This window comes from Garra rufa, chromosome 1, assembly GCF_049309525.1.
Source record: "Garra rufa chromosome 1, GarRuf1.0, whole genome shotgun sequence".
NCBI classification, from domain to species: Eukaryota; Metazoa; Chordata; class Actinopteri; order Cypriniformes; family Cyprinidae; genus Garra; species Garra rufa.
In genome coordinates, this window is record NC_133361.1 from 9,087,351 (window position 1) to 9,106,032 (window position 18,682).

Genomic DNA, 18,682 nt, shown 5'->3' on the forward strand with positions numbered 1-18,682 from the left:
GTTTTCTGAATGTCTAAATGTTAGAATAGAATTTTAAAATTATTTATTTTAATTATTTTATTATTCATCTATTTGTCCATCAGGGCCGTTCCAAGCATTGTTGCGATGTTTTCATTTTCAAACTCCAAAATAAGATTATTTTTATTTAAAAAAAAGTCATTACTTTATTTGATAAAGTTAATACATGTATTTTATTGACAAAATATTTTAGTTTGTTGTGTATATTTTTTTTTTATTCGATCAGATAACATTTTAAGCTGTCATATGGTTGTGTTTACAACGTACCCCACCTATGGGGCATGTTGTCACATTTGACTTCCTTTCTTTTGAGGTAAATAACGAAAAACGTATGCACTGTAAATATAAAACAAAGCGACATATTTGTACTAGACGTGTGAAAATAATGTGGATAAAAATTGTACTCCAAACCCCACGTGGATTTACATAAACTGTGAAATTCAAAGTGTTAGGTTGTGTCCTGCACTCCTCTACACATACTAAAGACGCAATGACTCACTAGATGCCCGCAACGCAACCAGAGAAACGGGTCTCTTTTCATAAAAAGATAAACACACATCAACTGTTTCTCATTTTTATTACATAAAAAATCATGGAACATTCAATGCTTTATTTATTTTAATTATTCTTGATATATATTAAATTAATTAAAAACTGTGTAGGGGGGGCACAACAACCTTTTTTGGGGGGGGCACGGCCCGCGAGTGCCCCCCCTTAACGCCGGCACTGACAAACAATGAGACCAGGCTGTCTTATCTGAACCTGAAAAAGACTTCTGTCCAGCTCTAATTTGTCCGGAAATTGAATTGGTTTTTGGGATTTTTGTGATGTGAATGAAGTTCCTGAGAAATAGTGGGTTAAAGAACAGAAAGAACATCTTCCTTGTGATCCATCTTCGTCACACTCCAGTACAGCAGGTGGCGGTATGCACCTTGGTTTGCAGCCCGCCAAGAAGAAGAAGAAGTAGTAGTAGTAGAGGAGTGAGAATTACATTTGTTGTGTCCGTGCCCACGGGAGTGAGAGTTGTAAGATGAGGGTGAGTCCTCTTTTTCTTCTATTTCTTATCTTTTATCTGTTCCTTTTTTGCTGTCATGCATGGATTATTTTGCATAATTAGGTTTGAGGGCAGCAGGAAAATAAGGTAAATGTCAGCTTCTCGTATGAACCGGGCTGGCATGATTTTAACGTGTTGTTGAGTTGTTCAGACTTGGACAAATATTTTCACAAATGTGGAAAGTAAATCCGTAAAGGTGCAGCAAAGTCAATATGAGAACCAATTTTACGCAAAGTATCAAACGTTACATCCAGTCATAAATAGCATTTCTACTTATCAGACTGTCAATATGAAATTTAATATTTTAAATATATATTTGCTTTTACATTAATTATAATCGGCCATAAGCGCTAGAAAGATCGCAAAAACAGCTCCGCATGATGAACGTAAGGACAGAGCAAGTTTTTGTAGACCATCCATCTTGTAATTCCGCTGTTTTTGGGATTTATATATGACTAAATAGAGCAACCACTGACCGTTGTTTATGCATTTATGTTATGACGGCAAATGCTGAAGACACTGCTTACTTGATGCGCGCTTGTAGGAAACGAAACCTCTGTGCCTTTCATTCATAAAGAGATATGCAGAATATTTAGTATTTAAATGGAAGCCTCCCAGCTAACAATTTTTGATTCCCAGAACGTTCCCAAGAACGTTCCCTATTGGTTAGCCAGGAAAGTTTTCTTTACGTAACTAGAACGTTCCCTTTAGGTTCTGGGAACCTACTGGGAACGTTCCGGGAACGTTCCCGGAATGTTCCCAGAACGTTCTCCTAACCTCTACACTCCAGTACCGCTTCTGCACGTCTGCACTCCCGTGTCCCGAAGTAAGCGGCATGGAAGCGGACGGATGTGAATCTCAATAATCACTACTACAAACCATGTCTTGTTTTAAACCATTTTTTAATCATTACAGATAATCAGAGCACATTTAACCATCATAAGAAGCATAAATGAGACTAAATTATGCTATACTATGTTAGATTTCGTTAATGTAAGATGTAGAAGTACCATACCATAAACAAAATATCCATGACTTCAACAAAATATTCGATTTTAAAAATGTGTATTTTATTTTTTACAGACATTAAAAAAAGGAAAACATTTATTTGACTTTAACTAGGATAACATTACGTTTTAACGATGAAGGTGCTTCCCTCTTCTGGACACTAAACGAAAACGTCTCGGTTAACATTATGTTTTCTTCAATAAGACGTGTCAAATCTCCCTAAAATAACAATATTTACTCTCGTATATATATTAGTTATAAGTGCCGCGGGATTCGTTCAGTCTAAATATCATTCTTTTTTATATTTTGTTACCTTGAAAGTCTACCGTGGTTACAGTTTGGCTGTAATACTCTGTCAACTTGCAAAATAGTAAAATCAACATGACAAAGACTTGTGATAAAACTGTGGTATATCTTAAAAAAAATCGTAATAAGATACTTTTTGCCATATCGCCCACCCCTAATACAACAGCAAACAAAACAAAATCATAAGACAATCATGCTACGAATTTGAGCTGTGCAGCAAGGACCGCAACACAAACAAACTAAGCTGAGCACAAAACAGCTTTACCTGGGAACCAAAGTTGATTTCGCAACACTCCTACAGTGCAGCACTGTGTGATCTTGTGAGAAGCATTTGAACTCGCCACAGAAGGAATAAAGGTTACTGTGAGATCTAGTGTGAAGCATTAAAAACAATCGGTTATAAACAGAACCAATAGTGCTGAAGTGCAAATGTACAAAACTAGAAGTAGTAACAAATTTTGTTCAGATTTTTTCTGCTAAACTAGAAGACGTTCATTTTAAGCATGAGTCGATTAATCACACATTTATTTAACCATTTAAATCATTATAATGCGCCTTAACTGTCACCGTCCCACCTCTGGGACGCTTGGCACTTTTTTCCGTTTTTTTTTTTTTTTTTTCTCTATCAAATGTTTTATATATATATATATATATATATATAAACTTTTTGAAATCACACATTGCTTTACCATGGAAATGGTACATTAAAATCTTTTGGCGGTCTCCTCCCCTTACCGGTGTCATATTACAAAATGCATTACAAAATATTCATATTACAAAATGCATTACCGACTTTTAGAATCACAACTTTTTACAATCTTGACAAAAACATATCATTGGAAAAGTCTGAGTCTCAGGATTCCATATTTTTATGGAAAATCCTGTTATTTAGTGGAAATTTAGACTTTTGTGACATAAAAATGCATAAAAAAATATATATGGCATTTGGATGGCACCCAGTGGCTATTTGTGGTATAACGCCCTAAACAAACTTTCACAGACACCTTTTTTCATATCAACTTCAAATTTGGATCATAACTTATTTAGATGTAAGGCTTCAGTTTGATATCAAATTGATAATAAAAACCGTTATGTAAAATGGGGGTTAGTTAAGGGGTTAATATCGCACATAGTCTATAAAAGCTCAGGCATAAATGCATAAAGCTAGCCACAGCACACCAGCAGAAGTAATGATTATGAATGTTTCTGGGAAAAACAGGAGGCTGCATTAACATTTTAATAACGTATTAGTATACTACAAACCTTTTCTGGGCAACTATGAGCGGGCAGCCCTAGTAGTAACGCTAACTGTACCATGCTGTTGTGGCAGAAATAGTTGAGTGTTATACATCATTGAATTCAGGGTTTGTACAACCTTTTGAGAGAGAAATTCAAGCCATTTTCAATTACTTTCAAAAATTTCACACAACTGTTTCCAGCCTTTAAAAGCTCCAAAATGATGCAATCTGATTGCTATTTTTAATGGGATGACCAAAATATACTGTTCTGAACAAACATTTAAAAATAAAAACATCAAATCACCATTATAACCAATAGATGGCAGCAGAGGAGCATTTATTGGCTTATTAGTCAATTATTTCTACTTTATTTCTATTTTGAAAAGCACAAATCCAAAAGTAGTGTTATACCAAACTGCTTTACAACAATATCCCATAAACCTTGAGTTTCCATAAACATCTTATCTTTTATTCATATAGACAAAACAGTTAATAAAACCTCACAATCATAAGATTAGAAATCTAAAACATCATTTATAACAACTTATTATAAATTAATAAAAACAGAACACAAATGTATGGTCGCTCTCTTGATGCAACACAGTTTGTATTTGAGTTGGGGACACTTTCCAGTGATATCGTATACTATTTGAACTGAACTGGATGATGATAGACTGTTTTTACTTTTGTTTCAGAGTTGATCGAGATAATCAGGAGAAAGAATAATTCTGAGGAGAAAAATCACATCAGAAGTGGAGATTTAAAGAAAAAAGGACCAAGAAATCTTTCACCAGCACTCAGTGTGGAAAGAGTTTTATGCGTAATCCAGCACATCTAAAAATGCCTCTGAAAACAGATACTGGTGTGAAAGACACATGCTTTGAGTGTGGGAAAAGTTTTAGTTCAGCGGCCGGTTTAAAAAAGCATGAGAGGATTCACACTGGAGAGAGACCGTACAAGTGTTCACACTGTGACATGAGATTCATTCAGTCAGGAAGCCTGAAAACACATGAGAGGATCCACACTGGAGAGAAACCGTTTGCATGTGATCAGTGCGGAAAAAGATTTTCAAGAGATACAGTCCTGAAACAGCACGTGGTAGTTCATACAAAGGAGAAGCCACATTCATGTAATGTGTGTGGAAATAGATTTTCACATCGACAAAGTTTGAAAGAACATGAGAAAATACACACTGGTGTCAGAGACTACATGTGCTTTGAGTGTGAGAAGACTTTTATTTCAGCAAAGTATTTAAAACTGCACCAGAGGATCCACACTGGAGAAAAACCCCACAAGTGTTCACACTGTGACAAAAGATTCAGAGTGTTAGCACAGAGGAAAACACACGAGATGATCCACACTGGAAATAAACCGTTCACATGTGATCAGTGCGGGAAGAGTTTCACAAAAAAAGCAAACCTTACAGACCATATGTGGGTTCATACTGGAGAGAAACCGTACACTTGTGATCAATGCGGAAAGAATTTCTCATGCTCAATGACGCTTAAGCATCACATGGGCCTCCACACTGGAGAGAAATATGCATGTGATCAATGTAACAAAACATTTGTGAGAGCTTCATACCTGAAGAAGCACCTGACAGTTCATACAACGGAAAAGCCACATCCATGTCCTTTGTGTGAAAAGTGTTTTGTACGTCCAGCACATTTAAAAGAACATCAGAAAGTTCACACTGGTGTGAGAGAGTACATGTGCTTTGAGTGTGAAAAGACTTTTACTTCAGCGAGCCATTTAAAACTGCACCAGAGGATCCACACTGGAGAAAAACCGTTCAAGTGTTCACACTGTGACAAGAGATTCAGCAATTCAGGACTTCTGAAAACACATGAGAGGATTCACACTGGAGAGAAACCGTTCAAGTGTTCACACTGCGACAAGAGATTCAGTCAGTCATCAACTCTGCAAACACATGGGAGGATCCACACTGGAGAGAAACCACACACATGTGATCAGTGCGGGACGAGTTTTGCAAGAAAATGGTGCCTTATAGAACATATGAGGATTCATACTGGAGAGAAACCGTTCTCTTGCGATCAGTGTGGGAAGAGATTTACAAAATCATTACACCTTAAAGAACACATGAACATCCACACTGGAGAGAAACCTTATAAGTGTTCACACTGTGACAAGAGATTCAGACACTCAGCAAATCTGAAACTACATGAGAAGATGCACACTGAAGAAAACCGTACATGTGTTTAAAGTGTTACAAGAGATTCATTGATTCAGGAAATCTGAAACTACGTGAGAAGATCCACACTGGAGAGAAACTGTATCAATGCACTGAATGTGGGAAGAGTTTCAAACATTCAACTTCTCTACAAAGTCATACAAAAAACAATCACAGCGAGTAGATCATCTTCAGATCCAGGACTATCAGGTCTGATGCTGTGTTTTCATCAAATGTTACGCAATAATGCATCAAGCAGTGAAATATCATCTGGATAAATCATTACAAGCAACATGACTAAGAAACATTATCTATAGTTTTCAGAGTGAATAAAGTTCATCTTCATCTTCAAACCCATCAGATTCAACTGTGAGATTCAGATTAAAAAAAAAGAAAACACCTGTCTTGTGCCCATCCCTACGTCTAAGTCAGTAGGAGAGATCCAGCTGATTATTTTTTTGCTTTTACTTAGCATGTTTCTGTATTTGCTGATTAAATGTAATTATTGATCAAAACTACCTTTTTTATTTAATGCATTGTTAGCTTTACTTTTTATATTTTATCAACAATTATTATTGTCTGCTGATTATATTTCAATTGAGAAAAAAAGTTGTTTTTATAGAATAAAAAGCCATGAAGTATTGCAGTTGTTTTTTGGGCTTTCATATTTCCCAAAAAGCATTTATTTGCCCAATAAACTATATTTTACTCTACACATGACTGAGATTGAATGAGTTTGCCTACATTAGTAACCCTCCTCCTCCTTCTAGCGGTGGACAGACTGATTCTAATATTGATAGAAATGTTGATATTGGTATCAGATCAATACGAGCCTGACAAGATTGATACTTTAGGTTCAGTTTCTTTCATCTATGCATAATAAATTACTTGTTTTTCAATGAAGAGTAGACATGCCTGTGTATGTATACCACTTCTTTCACATCTCAAAAGTACCTATTCACTCGCATACTGCTTTTTGCCTACACTCTTAAAAATAAAGGTGCTTCATGATACCATAGAAAAACCTTTTTAGTCTAAATGGTTTCATAAAGAACCTTTAACATCTGAAGAACCTTGTTTCACAAAAGGTTCTTTGTGGTGAAAAGAAAAGGTTCTTCAGATTATAAAAAGGTAAGAGATGATTCTTTGTGGGGCAAAAAAATGGTTCTACCATGGCATCGCTTTGAAGAACCTTTTTAGAGGACCTTTATTGTTAAGAGTGTAGTCCGAGGATTTCTGAACAGTTGGCCACCTGCTTAATCCTACAGATGAGGGCAAATTTCCTTGAAATGGAATTGGTTTTTTTGCACCTTTACAGTTGGTTTGCAACCCGCCAATAATTTCATAGAAGAAGGAGAGGAGGAGAGAGAATCGTATTTGCTATATAGCCTATATATATTACAAGAGGTCACCATCATGCGCAGTAAATCAGTTTTTTGCGCGGGCATTTCAAAATCCTAATAATCCTGGATAATAAATGACAACACAGTCATACAGGTTATTTTTATGTTTTAAAATCTTATATTTAAACGATTTTTGAAAACAAATAAACAGCTGTTACAGAAATGTAAAACATGCAGTAATTGTAGCGTCTATTTATGAAAATTTATCATGGTTTATAACATGAAGGGTATCTGGCACGAAACATGACACTGTATATGAATATAAATATGAAGGGTATCTGGGGCCAGATTTACGAAACATTCTTAAGAAGAATTTTCTTCTTAACTGCCATTTTCTTCTATTTAAAAAAAAAAAAAAAAAGTTAAGAATATTTTGTTTTCCCAAAAAAATCATCTTAAGAATATTGTTATCTTTTTACTGAAGATTGTTCTTAAGACAAAAATTAATAAAATTTAAATTCTGGAAAAGAATCTTCTTAAAAAAAAACATCGTAAATAACTTCTTAAAGTTACACTATAAAAAAAAAAATCTCGTAAAAAACGGTCAAATGACTGGCAGCTACTGCTGCCAAAAAAACCCCGTAATGTTACAGTAAAATATCTTAATTGAAATAAAGTGCAAAAACAATAATTGTAGAGAAATTTTCATTAAAGGTTTTACAGAAAAAGTACATTATTTTACAGATTTTTCCTTGTTTCAATTACGATATTTTACTTTAATTTTACGGTTTTTGTTTGGCAGTCGTAGCTGCCAGTCATTTGACCGTTTTTTTACAGGACTTTTTTTTACAGTGTAGGATAGCCCGAGACTTGTCTTAAATCCCAAACAGTAAGAATAATTTAATTAATTTATTGGGTTATTTCAAATTAACTGTTACATTTAAGCTTTGCAACACTACTAGCTACATATAATACATAGGCCTTTTAGGACTATTAATAGAGATGAGCATGAGTTAGCTGAAGTGACAGCAATGACTGATAATGTAAACAATGATCTGTCATGATTAGCCTATGACCCTACTTTTTGCCGACATCAAAACTTAGTAGCAACTCTACAAAATCGAGTCAGATAGGGAGATTTAATTAAACATTTTTGATTTTACTTGGCCTATAAATACTACATAATCTTTGGCCGTATTTAGCGCATATGCAGGACGCATTTGCTGTAGCAGCTCACACACAAACCGGAAGCGTTCATTCGGACAAGGGAACAAAAACAACACAATAGTAAATAAAACTGATCGCCAAAGTTTAAGACAGACCCTTTAAAAGTAACGATTCAAAAACACGGCGCATTAAAAACATGAAGCCGAGACCAATAGCATCACGTTCAAAAATAACCAACGAGTTTCAATATTTGTCCAATTTAAAACTTGACTCTTCTGTAGTTATATTGTGTACTTAGATCGCTGATAAGATTAGGAACTACACTTCCATTCCGGTGTAATAGTCAAGGAAGTTTGCTGCCGTAATAAGGCTGAAGCAGCACATGTGTAAATGCTAAACTAGCTGGGAACTCATTTCTGATAATACTCCGCCTGCTTCGGCCATATTACGGCAGCAAACTTCCTTGACTATTACGCCGGAATGGGAGTGTAGTTCCTAATCTTATCTGCCTAGAAACTCGCAGCTTTGCATTTCCACCGGTCTTAGTACACGATATAACTACAGAAGAGTCAAGTTTTAAATACAACAAATATGGAAACTCGTTGGTCATTTTTGAACGCTATTGGTCTAATAGGATTCAATGATCTATGCTAAGCTATGCTAAAAGTGATATCGCCAGAACAGGAGAACGGCTGAATGGATTTCAAAACGGTAAAAATCAACTTATTAACTCGGGGGGAGTTGGAGAATGAGCCTATTTCCAAAAAAAGTGGAGTGTTCCTTTAAAAATAAAGGTGCTTCCATAGAAAAACATTTTTAGTCTAAATGTTTCCATAAAGAACCTTTTTTTTCATTTAAACCTCTCTTAAAACAAGTCTCTGAGTGATTTATTCTTATAGCCTATTATCTGAACCTGAAAAAAAGACTTCTATCCAGCTCTAATTAGTTCGGACCGGGTTAAGCTGATATGGACACCACCAAGGATTTCTGAACAGATGACAACCTTCTCAATCTTACAGGTGAGGGCAGATTTACTTGAAATGGAATTGTTTTTGGGGAGTTTTTGTGATGTGAATGAAGTTCTTGAGAAATAGCGGGTTAAAGAACAGAATATAGAACATCTTCATTGTGATCCACTCTTTGTCACACTCGAGTACAGCAGGTGGCGGTATGCACCTTTAAAGTTGGTTTGCAACCCGCCAATAAATTCACAGAAGAAGAAAAGCAAGAATCACTTTTGGTGTGTCCATGCGCACGGGAGTGAGAGTTGTAAGATGAGGTGAGTCCTCTTTTTCTTTTCTTTCTTATCTTTTAGTTGCTTTTTTGTTGTAATGCATGGGTTATTTTGCATAATTAGGTTCGAGGGCAGCAGGAATGTAAGGTGTAGCTATTGTATGCATTTCCCCCTCAGCTGCATAAACGGTGTAAATTGGAGGACTAGAGGGGGAAACCGCAAGCCTATATGCTCATAGTTGTGCCTACAGTCCAAGCACCTGGAGGTGCTACTTTCGGTAATGTAAAATAATCATAGACATGCTTGCTTGCTTTAAGTTGGTACTGCAAATTACCTTTTGAACTTTTAATGTTGTGGCTAAGAGACACACATATTCTGGACTCAAGTTGTCATAGCAACCAGATGCCCCTGCTAATACTAGGAGTGGTGTTGTGTGTATGGGTTTGGGGGCAGAGACCCAAGATAACTCTTGAGACCTGAGAGTTACTCCTACCGAGCTCTAAGAGACAGACCGGACTTGACTGAGCAGCAGAGGACACCATATATATATATATATATATATATATATATATTAGGGGTGGGCATAGATTAATTTTTTTAATCTAGATTAATCTAGATTAAATTGTCGAATTAATCTAGATTAATCTAGATTAAAATGGCTAATTTGAATTCTGCTGAAGGCATTCAGAATATGTGTGCTACCCAAATAATGACTTAAAGTCTTTGAGAATGGATCATAAAGCTCATAAAGCTGTTCTATGATAATTTGTTGATGAAAATAAATTATGTTCAATTAGATGTACTTGTGTTTACTAACTAACTAACAATGAAATTATTTTTTCTACCTATTAGATTGTGTTTTTTTAACGTCAACACCTACCCAGCCCATTACATGTTACACCGTACTTTTATTTTGACAGACTGCCCTCTGTGTATACAGTATGATATGATGCTAGTTTTCTCAAATGAAACGGTAAAAGTGACACTCACAGCAGTTTGGGAGATTGAGTTTATCTGTTCATGTGAGATGAAAATTCCAAAAATTACCGGGAGCGACACGTGTGTTTCAGTATGCGTGTAGTAAAAGCTCGTCTCCGCAATGCATACATACAGCTAGGCAAACGGAACATATCGGATTCATATTAAAACGGTCTTTTTGCATTTCAGTTTTCACAGACACTAGTCCATATCGCGATTTGAATTAAGTGACTGACCAACATTTGATTTATGAATCCAAAAAACAACGAATTTACGTGGCATTTCGCTATAGTAGATTCGGTTTTTATGAATGGAGGACGACGTGATCCCGTCTGTGTTTTGGCGGAGGAGACGTAAACGCGGCGACCATATTCTATAGTCTTCTGTATACATCCGCGTTAAACTATCAAGGTGAAAGTCATCATAGCTTGCGTAGTTTAGACCCAGCTCCCAACCCAAATTTGAGAATAGATTAACGGCGATATTTTTTTTATCGCGCGATAAGAGTTTCACGTTAACGCAGCACGTTAACTCCGATAACGGCCCACCACTAATATATATATATATATATATATATATGCTTCTACACTAGTCCATCTTGAATCTAAGAGCATATTTGACCTTAGGAGCATAGAAAGATCGCAAAAACAGCTCCGCATGATAAGGTCAGAGCAAGTTTTTGTAGACCACCCAGCTTGTAATTCCGCTGTTTTGGGGAATTTTTTGAATATAAATAATTTTGTAACAGAGCAACCCGTTGTTCATGTATTTATGTTCTTATTTAGCAAGACGGCAAATGCTGAAGGCACTGCAAACGTAATGCTCGCTTCACTAAATTTGCGCGGAAACGAAACCTCTGTGCCTTTCATTCATAAAAAGATACGCAGAATATTTAAACATTTCATATTTAAATGGTAACCTATCTTTGCAGCATAATTAAATTATTCATCCGAACTTTGACAAATTCCATTCAAATTACATTCCGCAGTTAATTGTTTTTCTGACTTAATTCTGAATTGCTGCATTTCCGTCCGTGTTCTCCGCATCGCGGAAATCATAACAACCTACTTATAATAGGTTATAGCCTACTGTCTTTTGTCACGTCCAGGAGAGGTGTTTATTTATTTATTTTATTTTATTTTTTTGGTCGCCATGGACCCCATGAGTAACACTGCTAATTCTACTCTGAAATGTAAGTTCCGGGGCGGAATGCCTGGGTTTCCGCATGTATGTCGGTTAGACACTAACGGATGTTTGTATTAAAAATAAATAAATAAAAAAAATAAAAAAATATCTTAACCCTTATTAAAATTACTCATTAGAGAAGAAATATTAATACATATAGAAATATGAACACATATTAATAATCATCTTAAAATATTAGAAGTGAAGGTTATGACTTATTAACTGGTCTATTCAACATAGTGCTCACTGATTCTTGAAAATTTGGCAAAAACATGTCCCAACAAGAAAAGTGCTCATTCTGTTGGAAATGAAGAACATTTTCATAAATCAAAAGAATCAAGATTATAATCAGAGGGTCAGTTGCACATATGTAAGGTTCTTTTATAGTTTTCTTTTAATTTTGTATTAATTTAATTATCAAATCTGGCCCATTGTCTACAAAATCACTTGTCCTCAGATAGGAGATAATAATTTCAACTTGATTAAAAAAGCAAAAAGTAATCATTTAATTGAATAATATTTTCACAATATGAAAGAGTACATTGTAATATCTATCAAAAATTACAAACACTGTGTTTTGAATAATATTTACAATTATATTTGGTTGCACAAAATGTGTCCCAAATATGCGTCACCACCGTCAGATATTTATAAAAAGCGATACAATCAGGCAACTACAAGGTCAACTGCATTCCTGAGGACCACATTATCAAATCTTCAGCTCTACTGCATGCTTCAAGATCAGCCAAGCTCCTGTAAATTTGCTATTTTCTCTTAAACTTGTTCATATTTTTGGACACTGCCACTGTGGCAACCATAACATGTCAACACCGTCTCTTTTGTATAAATAATATTAGATTTGATTATGACATAAATGTATACTTTTTAAAAACAAGTCTTAAGTAGCTAGCAACAGAGTGGAAACAAGATGGCTAATGTGAACAACTAATGCATATCATGGGAAATAGTAGGTTTTTGTCACCACCGTCAGATGTCACCACCGTCAGGTTTTCTGTCTGACGATGTTGAAATATTTGAAAAATATTTTATTACAGTGCTCAGGATTGTTATTTGTTGGACCAAATAGTTAAATAAAGTTGTTAAACAAGAAGCCGTTGACTTGAGTGGTATACATTTTGGAATTTTATGTTGTAATGAGGCCACTGTCACCACCGTTAGATTAGTGTCACCACCGTCAGAGGGAGTTTTAATTTTTTTAAATAAATATGTATAGGGGCCTACAATATATTTTGTCAGTGCTGCTGAGTTATTAAAGTGTTAGTCTCTTTTAATACAAAAATACATTTGTTAAATAAAAAAACATTTTTTGTTTGATTTAAGCAAAAAGTAAACGTTGTAAAACGCTAAAAAGTAAAATGCCTATTTTATGAAAAAAATACAAAATGGGGAAGTGACACCAGTACATTGCTGAAAAGCTAAGACCTTGGTCTATAATAATATACATTCAGATGGTGTAATTAAACAATTTTTTTTTTGAAAATTAAAACCTGTTTTATCCAAATTCCCAAGAATCACTGTGCTTTATTCATATTTCAGAATTTTGTATTTTACCATTTGCATCTATGTGTGTGATATGCAAAGTACAATTCTGCAGAATAGTTATTATTACCATCTCTGCCATCCTCACTTGTCGCTATGCCCCTAGAAATAAATTAATCTGACAAAAGGGAACTGAAACTGCACATCCTAATCTCAAATGCATGCATGAGTTGATGTATTATTGACTTATCTATCTTCAAACTGGCTTTGACCTTCAGACTTCCTGAGTTGTCTGGTTTTAGGGAATAACAAGTCTTGCAATCTTATTCTGGACAGATTGGAGACTTCAGACTTCTCAACTTTCTTTACTCCGCTCTCAACTTTCTTCTGGGCACCTGAAACGGTCTAATTTTCTGTGGGACTTATTTTTCTCAGATTTAATATTATTATTAGACAATTTGACTAAATTTGACTTCATTAATTACAATTTGGCTTTTTATGGAATATCTAACTTTTGAGACAGTAAATATTATTATTGCAATAATCCTTACAATTTCTGCATTTGTATATCTTCTCAAAGAAATATACTATTATTGAATAGATTTGAATTGGCTAATTAATATAAAATTGGAATCAACGTTTATTCCTTGCTGATGGACTTAGTGTTATGTTCTGTTTACTTTGGAAGCCAGCACAATAAATCAAACAACATGGGATCAGTTAACCATCCTTCACTACCGTTATTCTCCCTTCTCCGTCTTTCTTTTCTTTTTCATACCAACAGTCCCACCTAGTGGACAGGAATATGAACAATGAGCATCTTCCCCTTTTCAGAAAGAATACAGCTTATAACTAACAGCAATAACATCAATGAAGAATAAGGACATATTATGAGCTAATGAACGAAGAAATTAATTCAACATTTCTTGATATTCATGCAAATATCCACACAGCTTAAATACTCCACATTCTCTACATATGTAAAACAAAGTCCTTAGTCCAGGCAGGTTTTTGTCTAATTCTAACAGACCTTTTCAATGGGCTTGGTGGAGGTTCATGTTGTACCTCAGTAAAAGGAACACTTTCATTTGATTCTGTCACCTCAGCCAAGTGTGAGGCGTTCCGCACCTTACCATCATCGAGCAGGTAAGAATGATCATCTTTCTTCTGGACAACAGATTTTGGTTTTGTGAACTTTTGTTCACCCTTTCTTACCATCCAAGGTTTCTAAACTCGGACTAGATCACCAGGTTTTAGAAGGTTTTGCATTCCTCTTGGCATCCGTGTAGCTTTTTACTTTGTCTTGTTTTCTTTTCACATGTTCTCGAAACATTTTTCTGTCTGTTTCGTTCACCGAAAAGTCCATGACCTGCAACTTGGTTCTCATACATCGACCATGGAGTAACTCAGATGGTGTAACACCTGTGGTAGCATGAGGAGTACTTCGATAGTCCATTAAGAATGTCTGAGTGAAGGACTTCCACGGTTTTGCTTGAAATTAAGCGGTTTGTAAACAGTCCTTTAGTACTCTGTTAAATCTCTCCATCTCTCTGTTTGCACGTGGATTGTAAACTGCAGATCTGTAATGACGTACATTCCTCTCCTTCAGAAACTCCGAAAACTCGGTAGAAGTAAACTGAGGGCCATTATCTGAGACCAACTCCTTCGGATTTCCTTCGCGGGAAAACACAGTCGTCAAGAAGTGCTTAACAGCAGATGTGTCAACCTTGGAGGTAAATGCGACTTCGGGCCATTTGCTGAAGTAATCCACGAGAGTTATGGCAAATCTACAGTCTGGTGGAGCAGTTTCGAATGGTCCGACAATATCAATGGAAACTTTGTCCCAGGCGGCAGAAGGTAATTCAACGGGGTTTAGAGGAGCATCATGGGTAACAGTAGACTTATCATTTTGTTGGCAAGTAAGACAGTTGCGTATCAAAGCTTCTGTCTGGCTGTACATCTTGGGCCACCAGTACAGCTGTCTCAGTCTTTGCTTCGTACGGACTATCCCCTGGTGCGATTCATGAGCTAATTCAATTAGTCTTTTTTGTAAGGACTCTGGTACCAAAAGGCGGTGTCTTCCTCTGATGATACATCCATCCACAACAGAAAGCTCATGCCGGATAGGAAAGTATGCTTGTATGTCCAGGTCCACATCTTTCTTGTGTTTAGGCCAACGTGTCTCTTGATATGTATGCAGTTTAGTGAACACTGGGCAATCACTGCATGCAGACTGAAAATCTTCTTTGGAGATTGCGCTGGGAGCAAACAAAATCATAGCAACTGACTCAATGGTTTCTGCAAAGTCCTGTTCAGTGTTTGCAAGAGGCAGTCTTGATAGGCCGTCAGCGACACTGTTCAGTGGACCTGGTCTGTATTGAACCTCCTAGTCAAACTCCATAAGGCGTGCAGACCATCTGGCAACGTGTAATCCCGTGCGACTATTGCCTTTACTCCTCAACAGAGTGGTAAGGGCTTGATGGTCAGTGCGAAGCAAGAATTTTCGTCCCCAAAGCCACGTGCGTCATTTCTCAGCAGCCCAGACACATGAAAGTGCTTCCTTCCAAAGACTATAGAATTCCAAAGACATGTCACTCGTGTAGTTTTGAATGGGGAAAAATGCAACGGTCATCATGGCCGCGAAGCTCCGCCTTCTTAGTGAAAGAGCCAATCGTTGATTAGTAAAGTCAGCGCGTCACTGCAGCTACTGTGAGAAGTTCCGGTTGCTATAGAAACAGTTGGCGCTCTAAGACGTGCGTTCAGTACTGCGCATGCGCACTGGCTCATCTAGCCTGAAAATAAGTGTTTTTTTAACGCTATTAAAGCACAAGGAACTATACTTATGAGGCAGTTCTTGTTGGATTTCTTTGGATATTTCAAATATGAAATTTAATCGTAAGTTTGGCAAACAATTTTGGAGAATTTGATGTTTCCCCATTCAAAGAGATAGGAGCTGCACTTGGATGCCCGAGAGGCGTTTCAAAGATGGCCGCCGAGCGACATGACTTGTCTTAAAAGGATTTTGTTCCTTCTCAACAATAGAATATTTCTGTCCAGCATCTGACAAGGAGCATGAAGCAAAAGCAATTGTTTTCCTGTCCCTGTGTCATCCAGCTGAGTCAAGACAGCAACAACCCCGTAGTCTGAGGCGTCACAGGAGAGTATTGTGGGGTGATTGGGGTTGAATAGGGCAAGAGCAGGACTGCTCACTATGGCCTGTTTGACACGATCAAAACTTACTTGTGCTGCAGTATTCCAGCAGAATTCACAGTCTTTACGAGGTAAGGCTCTCATCGGCTCCACCAGAGTAGCATAAGCAGGCACAAACTTACTGTACCAGGCACTCAGACCCAGAAACGACCATAATGTAGCTGCATCAGTTGGAGGGGGTGCATTTGTAATAGCAGTAGTATGGCCATCGTCTGGATGCAGACCATCTGCTGAAAGTTTGTATCCCAGGAAGCTGAGTGTTGTCAGGTTTAACTTACACTTGCATTCAGTTTCAGACCGGCTTCCTTGATCCTTTGAAACACCGCTTTAAAAATTTGCATTGTGGCAAATGAACAATCACATCGTCTAAGTAACACTGGACACCATCCAGGCCCTCCAAGATTTTAGTCATCATTCGCTGAAAAGCAGATGGTGCTGAGCACAGTCCATACGGTACTCTGCAGAACTGATATAGACCTACATGTGTGATGAAAGCAGAAAGTCCTCTGCTCTCCTCATGTAACTGTACTTGGTAGTATGCATCCTTAAGGTCAAGAGAAGAGAACACTACTGATCCATTCAATTCAGACTGTAACTCCTCTATTAGCGGTAAAGGATAACAATCTTGTACCACAGCTTTGTTAGGTTCCCTCAAGTCCACGCACATACGAATGGTGTTGTTCCTTCTTTTGGTGACCACAATAGGGGAAACCCACTCAGATGAATCAATCTTCTCAATGATACCATTCTTCTCTAGCATCTTAAGTTCATCTGACACTGCTGCTCGCACAGATAAAGGTAGGTGGCAGAGTTTTTTCTGTACTGACTTCACATTTGGGCATATTTTCACTTTATGTATGAAGTTTTTTGCACATCCATATCCAGCAACGGTTGGTTTGGAAACAGGGCTGTCTGAGGAAGTGAATGAAATGCTGGACGGCTGAAGCAATGCACACTGAGTAGCAGGTTCAATCAGCCAACCACGCTTAATTTCAATGTCCAGAGCTTTACATAAATCACGCCCAATGAGCGGAGATCCTGATTTGACTGTGTTAAACTCACCAGCTACAGTCTTTCCATAGTAGGTCACGTTCAGTTTCAGGTAACCACTCACAGGTATGTTTTCTCTTGAGTAAGTCAGAAGCTGTACTTTTGGTGGGGACAGGACACATGAACTGAAATACTCTTTGAATATTTGTTGCGGCAGGAGTGATGCACCAGATCCCGTATCCACCATCATTTTAATAGTGCAGGTCTGTATAGGAGAAGCAGGCGTAGCAATAGTAAAGGTACCAACTGGAGCCCCGTCATCGGTAAGGCAGTCATTTACACAGAGGACAGTCATTTCAGGTAAGCATACTTCATTAACTGACCTAGATGCCGTCTTGCACACTTTTGAGAAATGCCCGATTTTTCCGCATGTTCTACATTTGCAGTCTTTGGCAGGGCAGGATTTATCATTGGTGGTTAGCAGAGCCACAGCGGTAACACTGCTGCTGTCCCTTTGCACGTTTATCATCTTTTGGTTTAATCCTTGTTTTATTTTTGTGCATTCTTGTCTTTTGAATTGCTGCTACTTGCTTCGATTCCCCTTCAGCAATGACTTTAGCATCAGCTACTGCTGCTTCGATTTGTCTCGCAATAGACAGCGTCTTTTGAAGGGCTAAATCTGGCTCTAATAACAGTCTTTCGCGAATTCTCGGCATGCATGTTTTTACTATAATCTGGTTGTGGATCATTTCCTGCTCAATATCGCCAAATGCGCATGTTTTAACTAGTTCACGAAGTGCTGCAACGTAATGATCAGTGGACTCACCCACCGCTTGAGTGTGTTGTCTGGAGCGGTATCTCTCTGAAACCACATTCAACTTAGGAGAAAATAATTGTTTCAGCGCTTGTAGAGATCCGTCGTAAGTATCAGCAGTAAGAGGCAGTGTATTATAGATTCGTTGCCCCTCTGTTCCTAAACAGTGTATCTGCAGAGCTCTTTTTCTCTCGACAGAAAAGTCCTCTCCCCCGATTTTAAGCAAGTAATTCTTTAACAACTTTTCCAGCGCATCAAAGGAAAGTTTCGATTCCCCTGGGCAGTCCAGGAACGCTGCAGGGGGTTGTAGAGAAAGCAGGGCCATCCTAACATCCTCGTCGCCACTTGTTATGTTATGTTCTGTTTACTTTGGAAGCCAAGCCAGCACAATAAATCAAACAACACTGGATCAGTTAACCATCCTTCAACTTCTTTTATTCTCCCTT

At 37.2% G+C, this 18,682-nt stretch overlaps 1 protein-coding gene across 1 annotated transcript; it reads left to right on the forward strand.

The window, feature by feature from the left end:
- Positions 1-976: 976 nt before the first annotated feature.
- Positions 977-6,237, forward strand: LOC141329082 (uncharacterized). The gene is made up of 2 exons (XM_073835440.1): positions 977-1,054; positions 4,320-6,237. The coding sequence occupies exon 2, from the start codon at positions 4,441-4,443 to the stop codon at positions 5,845-5,847; it is 1,407 nt and encodes a 468-aa protein (XP_073691541.1). The 5' UTR covers positions 977-1,054; positions 4,320-4,440; the 3' UTR covers positions 5,848-6,237.
- The last annotated feature ends 12,445 nt before the right edge of the window (positions 6,238-18,682 follow it).

What these genes read in the sequence shown, in the direction of transcription:
- LOC141329082 (XM_073835440.1), top strand. Translation starts at nt 4,441, where the DNA reads ATGCGTAATCCAGCACATCTAAAAATGCCTCTGAAAACAGATACTGGT.